The 20,184-nt window shown below is 51.7% G+C and overlaps 6 protein-coding genes across 6 annotated transcripts; 4 read left to right on the top strand and 2 right to left on the bottom strand.

Moving 5' to 3' along the window:
- Positions 1-1,754: 1,754 nt before the first annotated feature.
- IUM83_19358 (TKL/DRK protein kinase, variant) lies at positions 1,755-2,360 on the bottom strand (the record flags this gene model as incomplete). Its single annotated transcript, XM_067944404.1, has 1 exon — positions 1,755-2,360. The coding sequence occupies one exon, from the start codon at positions 2,358-2,360 to the stop codon at positions 1,755-1,757; it is 606 nt and encodes a 201-aa protein (XP_067786774.1).
- A 493-nt stretch (positions 2,361-2,853) lies between these two features.
- Positions 2,854-3,123, top strand: IUM83_19357 (uncharacterized protein; the record flags this gene model as incomplete). The annotated part of the gene is made up of 1 exon (XM_067944403.1): positions 2,854-3,123. One exon carries the CDS (start codon positions 2,854-2,856, stop codon positions 3,121-3,123), a length of 270 nt encoding a protein of 89 aa, XP_067786788.1.
- Positions 3,124-7,520: 4,397 nt separating this feature from the next.
- IUM83_19356 (CENP-b protein 1) lies at positions 7,521-8,123 on the top strand (the record flags this gene model as incomplete). Its single annotated transcript, XM_067944402.1, has 1 exon — positions 7,521-8,123. The coding sequence occupies one exon, from the start codon at positions 7,521-7,523 to the stop codon at positions 8,121-8,123; it is 603 nt and encodes a 200-aa protein (XP_067786769.1).
- Positions 8,124-8,922: 799 nt separating this feature from the next.
- On the bottom strand, positions 8,923-9,192 carry IUM83_19355 (uncharacterized protein; the record flags this gene model as incomplete). The annotated part of the gene is made up of 1 exon (XM_067944401.1): positions 8,923-9,192. The coding sequence occupies one exon, from the start codon at positions 9,190-9,192 to the stop codon at positions 8,923-8,925; it is 270 nt and encodes an 89-aa protein (XP_067786768.1).
- A 491-nt stretch (positions 9,193-9,683) lies between these two features.
- Positions 9,684-10,289, top strand: IUM83_19354 (TKL/DRK protein kinase, variant; the record flags this gene model as incomplete). Its single annotated transcript, XM_067944400.1, has 1 exon — positions 9,684-10,289. The coding sequence occupies one exon, from the start codon at positions 9,684-9,686 to the stop codon at positions 10,287-10,289; it is 606 nt and encodes a 201-aa protein (XP_067786767.1).
- Positions 10,290-10,935: 646 nt separating this feature from the next.
- On the top strand, positions 10,936-14,769 carry IUM83_19353 (white protein; the record flags this gene model as incomplete). Its single annotated transcript, XM_067944399.1, has 1 exon — positions 10,936-14,769. The coding sequence occupies one exon, from the start codon at positions 10,936-10,938 to the stop codon at positions 14,767-14,769; it is 3,834 nt and encodes a 1,277-aa protein (XP_067786773.1).
- Positions 14,770-20,184: the final 5,415 nt, after the last annotated feature.

Genomic DNA, 20,184 nt, shown 5'->3' with positions numbered 1-20,184 from the left:
AAAATAATCAGGCTGCACGATTGTTCTTGTGCAACAAAATCGAACGGTGAAGCAGTTCCGTGTTTTGAGATTTGGCACCAACATTGGAAGAGTGATGCCTTGATACCACGATTTATTACCAAGCGAAAGATCGGCACGCGGAAGCCGGCGGCGGCGGAGGTGGCGAATGGCGACGACTGATGGCGCCTCAGGAACGAACAATGGGAGTGGAAGCGCCGCGCAGCAGCGTAAGTGCGCTAGGCAAAACGCAATGTAGTTTGTTCTGCAGTTCACCTGGCTCTTTCTTGGACTTGATTCCAATATACACCCGCGTTGACTGCCATGTGACTTGAGTCTCTAAATATCTCTAAACAACTATTTGCTCACTTTTTACCTCGCGGCTGTGCTGTTTTTGCACTTGCTGGGCACATTAGTCTGTACGTGGTGTATTGATAAACAACAGTACATTACACTGTAAGGTTGGTAAGCAACTTGCAATGCTACCCTATCTAGCTAAGCTTGGCTAAAATGGGTCTTGTTGAATGTATCGTGTATTGAGCCGACACGTTACCGTGCTTAATACACATTACAGATACCGCTGATTAACTTTGGCACACGATCAGCTAATACCCCGAAATATGTGATTAAATCGTGTTAGGGATGTGCACACAAACAAACACGCATTAACCCAACGACGGGCCCGAAGCGAGTACCTCCTGGTAAGAGCGCTTACCATGTTGAGCAACAATAAGCGATGGACTGAATTGATGAGGTGTGGGGGGAGGTAAGCGCCGATACGATTGCTCTAACATGAACCAGCTATTTTACACTGTAACATCACATTACTCTTGACTTATCTATACCCTCTATGAACTAAAAAGTTGAAGATGCCAAAGTTTCTCAGCGGCATCCGTAGAGCTGAGCTAGCAACTACGGGTTAGGGGCACGTACTGACTTTTGGCAATACACGATTGCATTAAGATGGACTACACTATATATGTCCATCACCAGATAAAACGATAACGTGTATAGGGTTTCGGCGAACGGTGCGAACTCAGATCGCTCACGCTTGGGGGGGGGGGGGGTTAACAAAAAGAGTATTTTCGGAATCCTTGGCCGAGACGGCCATGCGCTCGATCGCCGCTAGACATGCTGGAGAGACGGCTTTCGCGATGATCACAAAGTGTAGAAGCCGCCCAACGCGCTGGACTGCCGTCTGGGGGTCGAGGTCTTCGTTATGGTCGCCCCCAACTCGAATTTCTGAATGATCGGATGGAAGTGGTGGCGCGGACGCCATAGTGGCAGACACAACTGGAGCCCGACGGGGAGCCAAACGGCGATATGAAGCTTGGTGGCGAAGGCTCTAGAAGGAAAATGGTATCCCTAGAACCGAGGTGAGCGGATAATCCTCAGTTCAGATTCGGTTGCATGGAGCGACGCAGACGGGAAAATGCACAATGGGATCGTGTACGTTTCGGTTTTATTCTGATGCGTGGGCAGCGTCCACGGCGGGAGAAGCAGACAAAAATGGTCACTTCGGTTAAGTGCTTTCTAGACCAATCGCATGCTCTGGCACGGGATTGTGCCGTTGTCATTTATCCGCACCATCGATTAATGTGGTGCTACCATAACTTTGAAAAATAAATGGCGTACGGCTCCCGAGGAAACACTAAGTGAGAAGAGGTGGATGTCTACCGGATCATACGAGGTGTATTTATTTTTCGTACAATGCAAGTAATCTGCAGCGAGACCAGTGTAGCCGAGCAGAATCTAGTTTAAAATCCGAAGACCACCTGCGCTCCCAGCGCCACTAGCACGGTGGCGATCTCGGGAATGCGGTAGGATGTCGCATCGGATGTCCCTGTCGAAGTGCTTGCAGTGGTGGTGGTGGTGGAGGTCGTGGTGGAGGTGGCGCCGACGTTGCTGTAGAGCTTCATGCCGTTCTCGACGCACACGTTGGTGTTGATCTTATCGCTCGTGATCGTGTCCGCGGTGGAGGTGTTCATTTGTGTACAGGTGGTGTCTAAAGCCTGCACGAAAGTGATGGAGTTGTCCGAGTTGAGTGTGACCTTGGTGCCAGTGTCGGTGTCGGAGATCGCGTGACATTTGCCGTCGATGGAGTACACGAGCGCGTTCTTGAAGGTGCCGCACGACGTGCCGTCGGCGTACAGCTCCATAAACAGGTAGGGCGTGGTGCCGAAGATGGTGTCCGTGAAGGCTTTGTAGCTGCTGGCGCACGTGACCGTGTAGCCGTGGTTGCCGTCGTAGTAGCACTGGTCGAGGTTGTAGTCGCTGCACTTCTCGTCCGGGAAGAAGGAGAGCGTCGTAGGTTTTCCGGAGCACACCGTGTTCTCGTAGACCTTGAGGGTGGGGACCTCCATCGCGTGGACACTAGCTGCGGAGAGGCCAGCGGCAACGACAGCGAGAAGCGACGGTCGAGAAGCCTTCATCGTTGTTAGTCTGGAATGGGAAGCAGTAGTAGGTTGTGGTCGATGCTTGGGCTTGTCAACTTGGACAATGGGGGGAGAGGGATGGTAGGCATTCCCGGCGCGGTGGCCATCCCGCCCTAAGACTTGAATTCTTCAGTCCCGTTGCCTCTCAGTCCGACTAATACTACAGTCAACCTTAATGATTTTCTACCTGAGACAGAGAAAGATAACCGTGTTAGCCTGTGTACGCCTGCAACGGCGTCTTGTCCGGGCCAATCCCATGCGAAGAGGACTCGTTCCCGTACACCCCGTTATCTTTTCTGGACTGGAGCTTGAAATAGAGATCGAAGACGCGATGATCGCTGCTGGAGACGGCCATTGATCACTCCAAAACTAGCTTTCCAGCGCTCAACAGCACAATAACTCGACTACCCAAGGACTAACCATGCGATCCTACTTTATCGTGCTCGCTGCTGTGGCCGGTCTGTTGACCACGAGTGATGCCGCATCGGCTACCGTAGGGTCCAAGGTATCGCAAGCTGCTGGTCAAGACAACGCCGTCGGCGCGAGGGTCCTGCTTGCTGATGAGGCCACTGGGTCGGGAACCACCGCCGCAGATGCCGGAGAACAGAACTTCGGTTTGTCCATGTTGTCCAAGCTGAAGCAGATCATGGCCAGCGAGAAGGCCAAGAAAGCCGCGTCGTCGAGGAACTAAGGGTCTACTTATCAACCTTGACATCGCTACGAAGTACTAAGTACCGATAGAAACTCGACAAGTGCGGTGTGCTTCATCGATACGTTTTCCAGCAGATCAGTCGACTAAATCACAATAAACTATTTTTTCTATTGCATTAGATCTACCATGTAATATTATACATCAACTAAATAGGTAAATCCTATAGCGACTAACTGTTAAATTTGAAGTATAAAAATATTATTGCTTTAAATTTTAACTGACTCAGTAACCACTATAATAATGATCACGGAGTTTGTTAATTAAAGTTACTATGATTATACCTAGGGGAATTTGTAATTCGGTCTGGCGTTTGCTAATCAGTCAGGGATTGCGATACATAGAATTATGGCACTCCTAAAATTGGAATAGCTATCCTGCAGCCATGCAACCGACGCCCCACCACCATTCCACAACATACTTTCGCTTCCAGGCAAGAAGTCCTAGTCATGGAGGACGCAGACGATGACGTGGAGCTTGCCGCTGGCATGGAATTCCCGAGTCCCAAGGAGCTGAAGACCAGAGTTGCGCGATACTGCGTAGTTCACAACATCACCTGGTCCCGAAGTGGTTTTAGCTTCGCATTTACTTCTACTTGAATTCCATCAGTCTAAACTGCTCCACTTAACCCCTGAACTGTTGCTGGAGTTGATCGATCGAATGGACTATGTTTTTGATACGTAAGGGGTAGTTGATGACGAAGTGACCACCACAGTCCCCTCGAGACCCTTGGCAAGCAAATTGATGAACAGTGTCAGCAGCACGAGGATCTGCTTGGGTGGCAGGGATGCGGATGAGGTTTCCGGTAGCTCCATGACCTCCATGCTATATGTTGTGGAGTGGTGGATAGACATCGCTTGCATGTCTGCAGGTTAGTCATTCTAATTTTAGGAGTGCCATAGTTCTACGTTTCGCAAGCCCTGACTGATTAGCAAACGCCTGACCGAATTGCAAATTCCCCTAGGTATAATCATAGCAACTTTAATTATCATCACCGGGGTCCAGTCCGGGACTGGGTGGTACCCTGTGGATTCAGGACAAATCACTTCAGTTATTTCCGGTTATAATTGGTTATTTGAGCGACAGGACTTATGGTTGCTGGTTGGCCAAAATTATGGCTGCCAGAGGCTAGACGCTGACAGACGCGCTCAATCACAAAAAAACAATGGCCGAGGAAGCACGCATGCGCGTCGAGCTGAAGGAGTCAGTGCAGCGGACCTATAGCAGAGCAATCAACCTTAGACCAAAAAATCCAGTGAGGGCGTACAGCAAGCGCCAGGAGGAATTTTTGGACTGGTGCAAATCGAAGGAAAGCTCGTTTAATGAACTCACGCGCTTCACTGTGACAGGGGGAGAAGTTCCATCTCTTCCTGGAAGAGTGCGTTATAGGGAGGGTAAGGCGTCACAAAGGATCCAAGAACACCAGCGAAAGGGAAACCACAATAGAGAGATCAAGTGTGAATGCATATGTTGCAGCGATGGTAGATCATTGGAACCAGCATGCGCGGGCAAACATTAACAGCAATCCCTCACCTCACGACGACGCCGTAACAGCACTGTTGAAGCTCACTCAGTTTGAAGAAGACGACAGAAAGCGGAAAAGCTTTGCAGATCGCGGTGCTGACAACCTTCTTGACGGGTATACTACGATGGAGCAGCTTCAGCAGATATCTCAGTTTTTTGGACACCAGGACGCGATTCTGGTAAACGCTTGAGGAATATCCTCGCGTTTTTGCTAAGTCACTACGCCTTAATGCGCGGAGGGTCCGCGCGTATGCTGGAGTTAGCAGATTTACACTCCATTCTTCTTGAAAATGAGGGGTACAGTCCGTGCAGAGCACTAGTGATGGTGATGAGGCAGGGAAAAACCAACGAGGTTGGCCGCATTGAGTTTGGCGCTTGTATGTGCAGCAAATACGTTGAAATTTGCCCTCATGGGATGCTAGGGTTTTACTTGTTTTGGCGTTGGCATATCGATGGCGAGCCTTTCCCAGACTTTACATCTTCGGAAAGCTGGTACCCAACCGAGCTATTGAAAACGGGAAATAATACTACCAAGGCAATGTCATATAAAACCCATAACGAGGCTATCACAGCGGCATTAAAATTCGTCGGTGTTCGTAGTACAGCCAAGACTCATGTTGGCCGTGGCTCTGGGTCGCGCATGGCGGACTTAGCTGGTGCAAGCGAATCCCGAATTCGACGCCTTCGCAGGTGGAACAATCAAGCCATGCAGAAATGCTACCTCACATCGCTTCCCAGGAAGGCAATGCGCACATTGGCATTTTTGAGCCCGCGCGAGGGAGGTTTTTTGTTGTCCGCGCATCTATTGATCCACCTGTGGCACTGGAAAGACAATTTTTCCCATAGGTAGAAGGATGGCAAGAAGCTATCAACACCGGGGCGGCGGAGCAGTCAATTGCGTCAGGTGGCTTTCTTGAACTATTACAATATCTGCGGAAGGTAGTGCTGCAAGATGCTGTTTTGCTGCAGGATATAGTACCAAACCACCCGATTTGGAAGCATAGCGTATTCGAATCACAGCAGTTCAAAATCTTCAAGCAGAAGGCAAAGTAGCATTTGAGCACCCTGGAAGATCCTGCTGAACAGCGCTTACAGAAAGCTGTACCTGTTCTAAATGCGAAAATCGATGGCGTACATAATGATCTCAAAAGTGCGATATGTCAGGCGCGTTCAACGTTAGAAGCTGTTGAAGGCAGCCTTACCGATGTCCTGAAAGTGCTGGTCCCCCTTCAGGAGGGTAAGGTAAGTGCAGATTCTATCAGGAGACCAACCAAGTGCTCAGCTAGCAACCCCAGTTCAAGCCTCGGTTTCTCCACCAACTCAGCGCAGCTCTAACGAGATGCAACAGTACCAAATGCGCAGAGGATTGGATAATGTACATGTGGCGTAAGCGGTACTGGGACGATCTGGACCGAGACCTCGATGCGAAAGTCGGCGATCGAATGCGTGAAAAAGGTGGGGGGCGCGTCCATAAGCTCGCCCCATTTGAATTAAGAGTGTTGGAATATTACGACAAATGCTTATTAGAGGATGGACGCTGCACACCAAGTGACCTGCTGGCATACTGCAGCAGAATTGAAGAATTTGCTCGTTGGAAGGAAAACACACAGAAGACATGGGTGCAGCGATTCATTGATCGATACCGAGAGCAGAAGCAGAGTAATGGGAGTTCCTCAGCGGAGCGACGTGAAGGTAATACTCGTGAGACTGGAAAGGGTATCAGCACTGTTGATCAAGAAGTCGCAGTCAACAACGCGGCGAATGTCAGTGGTGACGTCGATTTATTGGGCACTCGTGTTGCAGATGATGAAAGTGACGATAGTGATGAAAGTGATAGCGATGCGGATATGGTGGCTGTTAGCGAAGACAGTGGTGACTTGGTTACTAATGATGCAGTTGATGATAGCATGGCTCGTGATGCACAGCTCGAAGACGATGCGATCGCAAAAGAAATGTGTGGTGACTGTCGTGAAGACAAAGAACGTGCTCCCGAGATTGGTGAAGATGCAGGTGCCACCCACTCTAGACAGGATGCTGCAGAACCTATAGTTCTAGATGGAAGCAAAAATGAAAACGACGCAAATGCGTCTGGCGGTGGAGTTGCTGTAGCTATCTCTGCAAAGGGTACTGGCAGTGCTCATCCTTCAATTCATTTTTTCAGGAAGCGGTATGCTAAAAGTGTTCCCTTGGTGACGTGGACGGATTCACAGCGTGCGCTTACTATCCATGTTTTCTCCGACGACTTGGACAGCTTATTGCAGGGTGCAACAACAACTGAATCATCGTTAGATTATTTCATCTTTCGATATATGGCACAAAAGAATAACATCGTATGCCCTTGTGGATCTGGCTTGTTTGGTGAGGTCGAATTAGCGTACAATATGGGCAACTCCGTCAAGAAACGACGGGGAATTCGTGCCACTATTAGTGCTTTTGACTGGAAATCGTATCGCTATGTGCAACTCCCAATATCTGGTAGGAACCACTGGAGTTTTGTGATCATTGAGAATGCTACGCAACAAGGCCAAGCAAAAGCATATCACATCAACTCATTAAAGGGCGCCCACATTACCGAGTATATATTCGTGATTCTGCAGTGGTTTTTCGCTCACGCTCTCACCATCAATGACACCTCATCTCCAGTGTTCGAATGGAGTAGATATGCGTATAAGACGAAGCCTCAGCAGTCGAATTGCTTGGATTGCGGAATATACAGCATGTACTCCCACTTCCGACACCTCCTAGAAAAAATATCCTTAATAATACGTTATCAGCTTAAACAGGGATGCTTAGCGCGCGTCCACCACTCGCCGCAGCCTGGCTTCTGAGCGCTGTGGCCCCCTTCCGAGGGAGCAATGGGACGCTGGCTGACGATCGAGAACAAGCGCGAGCTGATTGACAAGAGCGCAGCGGAGCCTGGCATGACCCATTCAGAGCTAGCGCGGTGGTCCAAGCGAGCATTCCGCTTGCGCAAAGCCCCAGCTCGCAACACAGTATCTGACATACTAAAGAACGCAAGCACTATCAAGCTGGTTGACAACGTGTCCTCCCATGCTCTCGGCGACATGGTGCTGACGAACATCAAAGTTCAGAAGCTGCCGGCCAGTACTACCACCTATCGGCAGCCTCTGGACGCCGGTGTTATTGCGTCCTTCAAGGCACGCTTTAGGTCGTTACAGATTGACCACGGGATCGAAAGGTTTGAGGCTGATGCAAATGTTAATGGGCAGTCTCCATACAAAATAGACCAGCTTCAGGCGATGCAATGGAGCTCGCTGTTGTGGTCGTCTACGGAGGCCAAGACGGTGGCGCACTGTTGGCAAAAGACTGGTCTTGCGACTCCCCTTCGTGGAAACGACGAGCCGGACGAAGACGGCGAGGACGAGGGCGTTGAAGAGGGCGATGCCGACGGCGAGATTGTCGATCTGATGCTCAAAGTGGCGTCAATGAGTCTGTAGTGGCTAAATCCTGCAATAATTTTCATGTACATGAAAAATACACAACATCTGGTGTCGGAAGTGGTAGTACTACCTGTACATGCTTTTCTACATGGATGTGATTGCAAGCAAGATTTCGAGGCTTGAACCAACTTCTATTACTGATGAGATCGAGAAATGGACGCGTGGTGGGTTGAATACAACGAAGGCAGAAAACGTTCGAGCGCTTCTACACAAAAAGATCCTCGACGATATGCATGAGGTCTCTTCTCCTGCGTAGCTTGTTTGCTTTAGTCTTAGTTAATATGAATTTCGTCGAGTTAATGTGAATTTTGTTCGAGTTAATGTGAACCTCGTCCGACTTATAGTGAATCTCGTCCGACTTATAGTGAATCTTGTCCGAGTTAATGTGAATCCAGTTCTAGATAATTTGAATCTGCTTCGGATTGGGAGATATTCACGTCAGGTCCTCCGCTCCATAAAAACCCTCTTAGGACCGGTACCGAGACGCTGTTTGTGGAAGGGATGATAACCCCTCATTAACAAACTCCGTGATCATTATTATAGTGATTACTGAGTCAGTTAAAATTTAATGCAATAATATTTTTATACTTCAAATTTAACAGTTAGTCACTATAGGATTTACCTATTTAGTTGATGTATAATATTACATGGTAGATCTAATGCAATAGAAAAAATAGTTTATTGTGATTTAGTCGACTGATCTGCTGGAAAACGTATCGATGAAGCACACCGCACTTGTCGAGTTTCTATCGGTACTTAGTACTTCGTAGCGATGTCAAGGTTGATAAGTAGACCCTTAGTTCCTCGACGACGCGGCTTTCTTGGCCTTCTCGCTGTCCATGATCTGCTTCAGCTTGGACAACATGGACAAACCGAAGTTCTGTTCTCCGGCATCTGCGGCGGTGGTTCCCGACCCAGTGGCCTCATCAGCAAGCAGGACCCTCGCGCCGACGGCGTTGTCTTGACCAGCAGCTTGCGATACCTTGGACCCTACGGTAGCCGATGCGGCATCACTCGTGGTCAACAGACCGGCCACAGCAGCGAGCACGATAAAGTAGGATCGCATGGTTAGTCCTTGGGTAGTCGAGTTATTGTGCTGTTGAGCGCTGGAAAGCTAGTTTTGGAGTGATCAATGGCCGTCTCCAGCAGCGATCATCGCGTCTTCGATCTCTATTTCAAGCTCCAGTCCAGAAAAGATAACGGGGTGTACGGGAACGAGTCCTCTTCGCATGGGATTGGCCCGGACAAGACGCCGTTGCAGGCGTACACAGGCTAACACGGTTATCTTTCTCTGTCTCAGGTAGAAAATCATTAAGGTTGACTGTAGTATTAGTCGGACTGAGAGGCAACGGGACTGAAGAATTCAAGTCTTAGGGCGGGATGGCCACCGCGCCGGGAATGCCTACCATCCCTCTCCCCATTGTCCAAGTTGACAAGCCCAAGCATCGACCACAACCTACTACTGCTTCCCATTCCAGACTAACAACGATGAAGGCTTCTCGACCGTCGCTTCTCGCTGTCGTTGCCGCTGGCCTCTCCGCAGCTAGTGTCCACGCGATGGAGGTCCCCACCCTCAAGGTCTACGAGAACACGGTGTGCTCCGGAAAACCTACGACGCTCTCCTTCTTCCCGGACGAGAAGTGCAGCGACTACAACCTCGACCAGTGCTACTACGACGGCAACCACGGCTACACGGTCACGTGCGCCAGCAGCTACAAAGCCTTCACGGACACCATCTTCGGCACCACGCCCTACCTGTTTATGGAGCTGTACGCCGACGGCACGTCGTGCGGCACCTTCAAGAACGCGCTCGTGTACTCCATCGACGGCAAATGTCACGCGATCTCCGACACCGACACTGGCACCAAGGTCACACTCAACTCGGACAACTCCATCACTTTCGTGCAGGCTTTAGACACCACCTGTACACAAATGAACACCTCCACCGCGGACACGATCACGAGCGATAAGATCAACACCAACGTGTGCGTCGAGAACGGCATGAAGCTCTACAGCAACGTCGGCGCCACCTCCACCACGACCTCCACCACCACCACCACTGCAAGCACTTCGACAGGGACATCCGATGCGACATCCTACCGCATTCCCGAGATCGCCACCGTGCTAGTGGCGCTGGGAGCGCAGGTGGTCTTCGGATTTTAAACTAGATTCTGCTCGGCTACACTGGTCTCGCTGCAGATTACTTGCATTGTACGAAAAATAAATACACCTCGTATGATCCGGTAGACATCCACCTCTTCTCACTTAGTGTTTCCTCGGGAGCCGTACGCCATTTATTTTTCAAAGTTATGGTAGCACCACATTAATCGATGGTGCGGATAAATGACAACGGCACAATCCCGTGCCAGAGCATGCGATTGGTCTAGAAAGCACTTAACCGAAGTGACCATTTTTGTCTGCTTCTCCCGCCGTGGACGCTGCCCACGCATCAGAATAAAACCGAAACGTACACGATCCCATTGTGCATTTTCCCGTCTGCGTCGCTCCATGCAACCGAATCTGAACTGAGGATTATCCGCTCACCTCGGTTCTAGGGATACCATTTTCCTTCTAGAGCCTTCGCCACCAAGCTTCATATCGCCGTTTGGCTCCCCGTCGGGCTCCAGTTGTGTCTGCCACTATGGCGTCCGCGCCACCACTTCCATCCGATCATTCAGAAATTCGAGTTGGGGGCGACCATAACGAAGACCTCGACCCCCAGACGGCAGTCCAGCGCGTTGGGCGGCTTCTGCACTTTGTGATCATCGCGAAAGCCGTCTCTCCGGCATGTCTAGCGGCGATCGAGCGCATGGCCGTCTCGGGCGAAGTTCTCGCATTACAATTCGTGGACGAGATCAAGAGCTGCGGAGCCCTGGCGAAGTCCGTAAGCTACGACTGGGGAGATTGCCAAGAGGCGATGTCGTCGAGCCTGGTCAAGCTACGCGAGGCCATGGCCGCCTGTGTAGCGGTCACAACGACCTCGAAGCCTGTGTTTGAGTTGATGACTTTATGGTCGGTGGTACACGAAGCCATCAACGACGCCTTCATCGAAAAAGCCGAGAAGCTGATCAAGTTTACAGCTGCTTCCGCAGTAGAGACTCTGAACGCAAAGGCCATCGGCGAACTGTTGGCGGCAGCGATATCGTCGTCCACTGAGCTGGCCTCCGCGATAAGTCATGGACTTCAAGGGGAAATTCAAGCTCTCGCTAAGACTGGAACACCTCTTGCAGCTGAAGTGAGTACTGAACTCCAGCAACATCTTCGCGCTATTCACGACACTCTGTCGAGTGAAGACTGGGCCGATTTGTGCTCACGCTTGACCGACTCGACGACAAAGCAATGGGAGAATCTAGCCGAAGCTGCCACCAAAGTGGTGGACTCGGCGACGGAAGAAATTGGAGTAGTCACCGCGGAGGCTATCAAGGTGTACAACTCGCCGTTGGGAAAGGCAATAATCTCTCAGGGGCTCAGTGGACTTGATGGTGTCTTCGCACAAAGTCGAGAGGCAATCGACGCAGCCTTGGACACACTACGGAGCGGTGAGATTGCTACAGTTGGGACCATTGCAGCCATTCTGGCACGTGCAGGACTGCCTCCGCTTCTTCGACTAGAGATCGCTCGTGATTACTTCCAGACAGTGGGGCTTTTCTTCGGCGGCTTGTACGCCGCTGCGCTCGACTACATTGACGAGCATCACATCGCCACCCAGATGAGCCGCTTCCTCAATGGAGTCAGCAGCATCTACGACGTTGTGTCGATCAATGTGGTCGCGGTTGTCAAAGGCGCTTCACTGAGCCACCAGCTGATGATCGACATTGCGATGTGGCTTTTGATCGCTGCCGTTGCCGCTGTCTACCTGAGCTACGTGTGGTTTGCCGTTTTCGGTCGGCGTCTGCATAGCCGACGGGATGAAGTGCGCCAGGGTCACGAAGCCGATTCATGGGCCGACCTTGCGACCAAACAGAAGACGCGAGTTGCGCTCTTCACGTATATAATCACTGCCTGCCTCACGATTTACTTACCGCTGACGCGACTTTGCCTCGAAATCGTTGTGGAAGCCGCAACGCATCGACTGCTCAGAGCCGACAACTACTCGGGGTACACCGGCAACGCTGGCAGCAACGGCAATACAGGTACTTCTACGGGTTACGCTGGGAGCAGTGGAAATGCATATGGCGGGTATAACGGAGGCGCTAGCGGCTACAGTGGAGGCATCACAACCACTACAACTACCACTGGAGGTTCCAGTGGCGGGTACTACAACAGCTTCAAGAACGGCACTGAATTTGGTTCGAGCTACGACGGCTACTTCAGTGGCGTGAACACCTCAAGCAGCTTCGACATTGATCGTAATTTCAGCTTCGCAGCGCTGAACGACTCGAGCAGCTCCGGAATCATCGGTTTGATGAACTCGTCGAGCGACTTCGACAGCTCCGTGGTCACGGTCACTGCATTTACGACTTCGAATGGCTATAGCAGTGCAGGAAACAGCGCTTCGGAGTTGGTCTTGAATCGTTGGGAAGGCACACAACCGGCTTGGGACATTATTATTGCGATCGCCATTCTCCTGCTTGTCACCTTCACGCTCCAGTTGCCGAAGATACTCGTCGGAACAATCACTGACAATCGGCCGACGGGATCGCTTGAAAATGCGAAAGTCACGTATGATGTGGATGGCGAGGAGGTTCCATTCGACGATAAAGTGTACGAACGTCTGGTTACGCGTGACCCGAACCAACTTCGGTGTCCGTACCGATCACTTTATGCTGGATTCGAGCAGCGTTGGAGCTACTACAAGGTACTGCAGCTGCTGATCAAGCTGGTACTAGCGCTTGTGATTGTGCTGACCGCCGCCGACTCTATCGTCCTCCGAGGGATTATTCTGGTTACGTTTTACGCGGTAGTTGTGGGTCTTACATGCTACAGCACGCCATTCATCGACCCACTGAACAACGTCATGGAGATCAGCGGGAAGCTCACGGCCCTTACGACTTGTATCGGTGGTCTGGTTGCGGTCAATGGGAACTTGGATATGGCGCCTTCGCATACGCTGGAAATCGTAGCAATCGTCGTCAGTACTGCGCACATCATTAACTTCTTTGTCATGCTCGTGGTGATTCTCCTTGGTATGCCCGGGGCCCGTCTCACCGTGAAAAATGTGCTGGGCTGGCTAACATTTAGCGATACTTGTCGTGGAATCGACGATGCGCCGGCAAAAAATGTGCTCCCGCTTTGGGAACTTGAGCGAGAAGCGAAGCACCGTGTGTGGCACGGCTTCTGGCGGGCGTTGTTGCTCGAAGTGGCACAAAATAGTAGTGAACCAACCGAAGACTCGAAGGGGATGAACATCGTCGACAGGTTTACCGCTCTCGAGCAAGCAATCGTAGCGTCGGGGATCCATCGCGTGAGAGCGCACTGGCGAGGAGAAGAGGATGCTCATAACATGAAACTTCGCGAAACCATGCGAACTGCCCTGGAAGGAGTCGACGTTTACTGGGACGACGCCACGGGAACTCGCGACGGCCACCTCGATTCCAACACGTGTTTTGGCAAGATGTACGTGGTGCCGTACCCATTCCACTGTGTCGTCGTGTACGACGACTGCAACGACGAAACCATCATTCGCGATGATATCGACAGCACCAAAGGAGACTCGAAGCTGGCGAAGCTGCTTTTCCTGAATTTTACCGCTCGCATCATGGCGAAGCGGGAGTTGAGGCAGAAACTTCGAGTGCTCAGCGATCACGCCACCCGTATCAACTTCCCATTCTCTCGGCAAGAGCGAGTGACAGTTCCGGACGGCTACATCCAGACCACCGATCAAAACGGGAATACACAGACGACGCCGCGCTTCACTACGGTCACTTTCACTTGTTACTACACGAATGGAGTTATCGGAGTAGGAACGAAGGGGGATGAAAAGGGCAGAATCATGGCGGAGGGGTTCGATGTCACCATGACGTATCGAGATGGACACGGAAAAGCTATCGCACCCCATACGGGCATGGTGTTCGAACAATCGGGTCGCGTTGCGGTCATGAAGGAATCTCATATTGGTCTTACGTCAACGATGCTCGAGAGCAAAGAACTTACAACCATCTTCGAGCAGACAAGGGAGGTCTGGGAGACTGGGGTGCCTGAGCTTCGGGAGAAACATCAGCAGTATCGGCGAGGACTGCAGATCAAACACACTCAAGCCAACGCAACACTTACCGATTCCTTCTGGTACTTTGTGTACAACAATTCACACCTTTCTCGAGAAAAGCTTGAGGATCACTTCAGGTATCGCGAAGCGAACCCTCGGCTCAAGTTACTGGCCGAGACGCACCAAACGGCTCTGGACTCATTGTATCTGCGGATGAGGTTCATCCACTCGCACCCAGCCGTCACGTTCTGGTATATTTTCTGGGACGACGTGTACACTCGTAATGGAGATATGAAGTGTTTCCGGAACTATATTCAGGACCTAGACCCCCATCAACCTACTGCAATCTGCTACCATGTGATGCGGCGACACGATCTCGAGGTTTGGCTACGGGAGCGCAAACTTCTGGGCACGCGGCGCTTATTTCACACTCTACTGCTGGATGTTCTATACGAAGAGATGGACAAGCATCTAGAAAACACGAAGGTAGAAAGCTAATGAGTCGCAACCCATTTACTAGAGTTCGCGTGTCATTAATCGTGAATAACTTGCTGGACCCCCGTTCTCAATTTGGTGCAAATAAATATCAAGACGGATTTCTTCACCTTTCGCCTCGCCTTCGGCTGCTCGTAAACTACCCAATTCGGAGACGTCCATCAGATCAAGTGCACGAAACACCAGTACAGCCGACGCCGTCCTTCATTCGCCACGCTGTAAACCCAAGCACGGACCTCGTCCTCGCTCAGGTGGCTTGGTTTCCTATCATATAGGGTTATGTATGAAAGGAATTTTATCAAAAGTATCTCTAACCTGTTTTGTAATTGGCCTCTAAAGTTGGTGTGGTGAGGAGACGAAGCTGCAAAAATAAAACGAACTCTGAAAACTGTCTGACCGCACCGACGGAGGCTGGAACGATGGCTCAGGAGGCGACAGTAGCTCGAGTGAAGAAGAAACCGCGCCTCCCGTGAGTGCAGTTGATGCTCTTCCTGTCCCCGAGGGCGGTCCCCTTCTTGAGGAGCTGAAAGACGTATCTGCTCAGGTGCAGAAACTGGAAGCTATTGACTGGTAACAATTTCATAAATAGAATCTAGGATCATCTAGGAATGTTTTTAGAATGTTCTAACTCGATTTAGAGATCGCTGATTGGCCTATCGGATAGCTCAGGATTTTAGCTTTCTGGAACTACCAAAAAAATAAAATAGGTTTTGGTCGTCGGACTTGTTGCCGCAGTAACTTCCCTTCTACTTCGAATTTAGATGTGGTGAATAGCACTAGAGGAAGGCAAGACGCCGCACTATCGCCCTGTGCTCATCACTGAGGCGCGGTGCGCTTGAGCGACCGCGACCTGAACAGGTACACGTCGTTTCGTGTGCCCGACAGTCCCAAAGAGCTCCGTACTAAGTTCTTCGCACGTGAACGTTCGGGCGCTAGCGATAACCGCAGCGCTCGCACTACTTCCGCTGCGCCAGCGCGTACTGCGCTTCGTACGCCGTCACCATTTCCGGAACGTCCTCCAGCAAGACGTTCCGCGTCTCCCATGTATCTTGATGAGGAGGAAATCCTATCCAACGAATACGAAAACGAGCCCCTTGAGGGTTCGTTTTCGGGATACTATGGTCAACAATCTGCTCAACAATCCAGCGTGTTGAGTCGCGGGCGTCACGGATCGGCGGTGGCGGGAACACGCCCCGGGTATGATCAGCCCCGGGCTGATCGGTTCGCGCCTCTCCACGACCTCCACGACCGGGTTACCACCGTGGAGCGTCTGCAGGGCGCTGAGTTCGCCGCCCTGAAGCAGGAGCTGGCGAACCAGAAGGCCTAGTTCACGGCGGTCTCGCAGACCGCCTGGAATATCCAGGTCGAGTTGGGGACCCGGGTGAACGAGTTGCTCCAGTGCGCGGACGCGCTGGAGGAGAGGCCGCTCGTTGCCGAGGCCAAAGATTCCGCTTCTGTCTCGGCTCCGGGTCAGCCGAGCTAGGTGGCTCGTGCTGCAGGTATCACTTTAGTCGTCCGACATAAAAGGTCGGATGGAGGCGCATGCGAGATTGATCTCGTGCCGGGCACGAAGTATTGTGTCACGCGGCAGTGGCCACTGCCGCGAGAGCACGTAAGAGCAATCGACGACTTCTTCGAAAGTCGTCGCAGAGCAGGACAAGTGCGGGAATCAAAGTCCCCGCACAATGGTCTGATGTTCTGTGTCAAAACGCCACAGGGCGGATGGCGCATCGTTCATGCATACAATAAGCTGAACGATGCGACGGTACCGGCACAGACGCCGATACCACGAAAAGATGTCATCATCGATTCGATGGCCGGGAGCACCATTTACAGTGTTCTCGACTTACGAGATGCGTTCTATCAGATCCTAATGCGTGAGAGCGATATTCCTCTCACGGCGATGAGCACGCCCAGCGGCATGCTCTGGGAGTGGCTAGTAATGCCTCCGAGGCTCAAGAACGCCCCTACTTCGATGATGTGTTCATCCACAGCCAGGATGTGGACGGGAAGACCGACGTAGAGATGCACAGAGTGCATCTCCGGAAACTACTTGAGCTTATGAGAAAGCATAAGCTCTACGCGAACCTGAAGAAGTGTATCTTCTGGGCGAGCGAGATACCCGTACTCGGGTGTCTCGTAGGGAAGAATGAGTGTTCGCCCTGACCCGGAAAAGGTCAGGGTTATCTTATCAATGAATGGCCAATGCTTTTCACGTGTCAAGGAACTGAGGCAGTTCCTTGACCACGTACTTGTGCAAGTACGTGGAGGATTACGCGGGCAAGATCCGCGCGCTGTCACAGCTTGTTAAGAAGGAAGCTGTGTGGAATTGGACAACCGATTGCCAAAAGGCATTCGATGCCGTCAAACGGGACTTGACTGAGGCGCCGATCTTGTCAGTGGCTGACCAAGATCGTCCATTCCACGTCGCATGTGACGCATCCGACTTCGCGATCGGATGTGCGTTGATGCAGCACGATCACGAGGGCCGTGATCGTGTCGTCTATTACCAGTCACGTCAGCTGAAGGCAGCTGAGCGCAGTATCCGGTACATGACAAGGAGCTCCTTGCCATGAAATATGCACACGCAAAGTTCCGAGTGTATTTGCTTGGTAGCAGACCATTTCTGGTCTACACCGACCATGCATCACTGCTCACCGCAGTGAAGTCGCCACACATATCACAAAGAATGGCGAGATGGCTCTCATTCTTCGCAGAGTATAACTTCCGGGTAGAATACAAACCCGAAAGATTGAATGTGGTGGCTAACGCGTTATCGCGTCGGCCGGACTATGCAGACGTTGTTGACGTCAATGCCATTGACGCCATGCCAACGAGCACACCCACCTCGTCTCTGTTAGACGACGTGAAAGCCGCGTACGCGCACGACGCGGACACGAAGCTCTTGCTGGCCTAAGCACAACACCTTCTGACAAGGCTCGTCCGACGCTGCCGAAACATCTTCGTGCGCGTGCACACCGATATCGGGGGCGCGACGGAATACTGATTTATAATGCAGTCGACGACAACGCGATCCGCGTTGTCGTGCCAAATGACCATGACCTGCGCCTCAAGATCATGAACGAGTATCACGATGCCCGGACTGCGGGACATCTCGAACGTGAGAAGACATACGTCCTTCTCACGCGCGACTTCTACTGGCACCACCAGTATAAGTGGGTGCGCAAGTACGTCCGTGCTTGCGAGGTGTGCCAACGCGTAAAGCCTGCGCCGTTTGGGCAGGCTCCATTGCAATCACTACCGATTCCGTCGGAGTGTTGGAAGTCCATGTCTTTGGACTTCATCATTGGCCTTCCCCCGGACAGCGGAGAGAATACTGGTGTTGTGGTCTTCGTCGACCGCTTCAGCAAGATGGTACATCTTGCTGCGGTGCCGGCAGATGTGACCGCGAAGCAGACGGCCCGTCTGTTCGTCGACATGGTGTTCAAACACCATGGCATGCCGACCGACATCGTGTCGGACAGAGACCCGCGCTTCACAGCGCACCTGTTACACTTCTTGGGAGCCAACTTTCAATGTCGACTGCGGATCATCCGCAGACGGACGGTCAAACCGAACGCGTGAATCGCGTGCTCGTCGACATTTTGAAGAGCTCTGTTGTTCAACAGAAGCTGAACGCAGATAATGCGGGCAGAGGCAACACAAATGAATTCAAGGTGGGTTCATTGGTTTTGTTAGCTACTCAAAACCTGCCTAAACATGCAGTTTCGGATTTCGGAGCAAGTAAGCTTGCTCCGTGCTTCATCGAGACGTTCACTGTTAGCACAACCACGGCAACGCTTACACGCTAAGCATACCGTCTAGCATGCGCCTCCATCCGACCTTTTACGTGGGACGACTAAAGTGATACCTGCAGCACGAGCCACCTAGCTCGGCTGACCCGGAGCCGAGACAGAAGCGGAATCTTTGGCCTCGGCAACGAGCGGCCTCTCCTCCAGCGCGTCCGCGCACTGGAGCAACTCGTTCACCCGGTCCCCAACTCGACCTGGATATTCCAGGCGGTCTGCGAGACCGCCGTGAACTAGGCCTTCTGGTTCGCCAGCTCCTGCTTCAGGGCGGCGAACTCAGCGCCCTGCAGACGCTCCACGGTGGTAACCCGGTCGTGGAGGTCGTGCGGAGGCGCGAACTGATCAGCCTGGGGTTGATCATACCCGGGGCGTGTTCCCGCCACCGCCGATCCGTGACGCCCGCGGCTCAACCCGCTGGATTGTTGAGCGGATTGTTGACCATAGTTGTAGTGGGTGTACCTTGACTCGCTACTTTTGCTTACACTTTTCGCTAGGTATTTGCAGAATCGCTGGTACTAAGTAATAACTTGAGTTAACCATACTCGAGTACAGAAATATAATATAAATCAAATAAAACACCAAGTAGCTTGATTAGGGTAGAACGAGAACTGTATTGTTTGTAAATTGATCTTCCTCCTAAATATGCTCAAACTGTTTATCATCTTTGAAAGGGGTTGACAGCGGCTGGCTTTCAGAGCCCCGCCAATATGCACTTCTCTAATTGGTAGAAAGATGCTGCTTTCTACCAATAGCATCTTTGGGTGGGTGTGACCCACTCATTGTGGTGGCCCACTTCAATGTATCCATTGGTGTGACTTACACCAAGGTGAGGAAGTATCTAAAACGTTTAACAGATATTTTATCTGTTAAATCAAAAGTGGCTTGTAGCCACTAGTGCGTGTAACCCCGTTACACCATCCCCCCTTAAGGTTAGACGCGCGGGCTCTCCGCGCGTCAATCTTCGGAATTGACCATTCGTCAATTTTCCGCGTTTGGAGAATAAACCCGCGCTCATTCATCGATGAGCGCGCCTCAGAAGAAGACTCCGAAGTCGGTGGAGAGTCATCTCTCCATCGACGACTACTTCGAACGCCAGAAGGCGAAATATGGCGACGTCGTCGACCTCGACAACGATGATGAAGATATGGAGGGCGAGGAGGACTCGCCCTCAAAGCGGAAAGACTCAGTGTCGAGCGAATCGCTCGACCCTCATGCCAAGAACATTCGCCCGCGTGAAGGGGACGAATTGGACGCTTCGAGCTCGAAGCGTTCGCGAACTGAGAGCGATACTCCACTCGCTTCCGCTGGGGCCCTCAGTTCTCCGCGCGCTGCAGTTGCAGCGCGTGATTCCAAAGCTCTAGGCTCTCCGCGCGCTGCGCCTGCAGCGCGCGATCCGTGGATGCCGTCCGCGTCCGAGATCTTGGACTGGTATGGGAACTCGGTACGTCCAAATGAGGTGTCGTTATACGTATGCAGCGCCATCAAAGATGACGCCGTGGCTGCCGAGCTGCACTTTGATGCGGAAACGCATCAAAGGCGCGATTATTACATCGGCCTCTTTCATGAGCTCCGATGGTTTCAAAGCAAGAAGGCATTGTGGTAGAGCGTC

The sequence above is a fragment of the Phytophthora cinnamomi genome (genome assembly GCF_018691715.1).
Source record: "Phytophthora cinnamomi strain GKB4 chromosome Unknown Contig64, whole genome shotgun sequence".
NCBI lineage: Eukaryota > Oomycota > Peronosporomycetes > Peronosporales > Peronosporaceae > Phytophthora > Phytophthora cinnamomi.
This window is presented reverse-complemented; position numbering and strand designations above follow the sequence as displayed.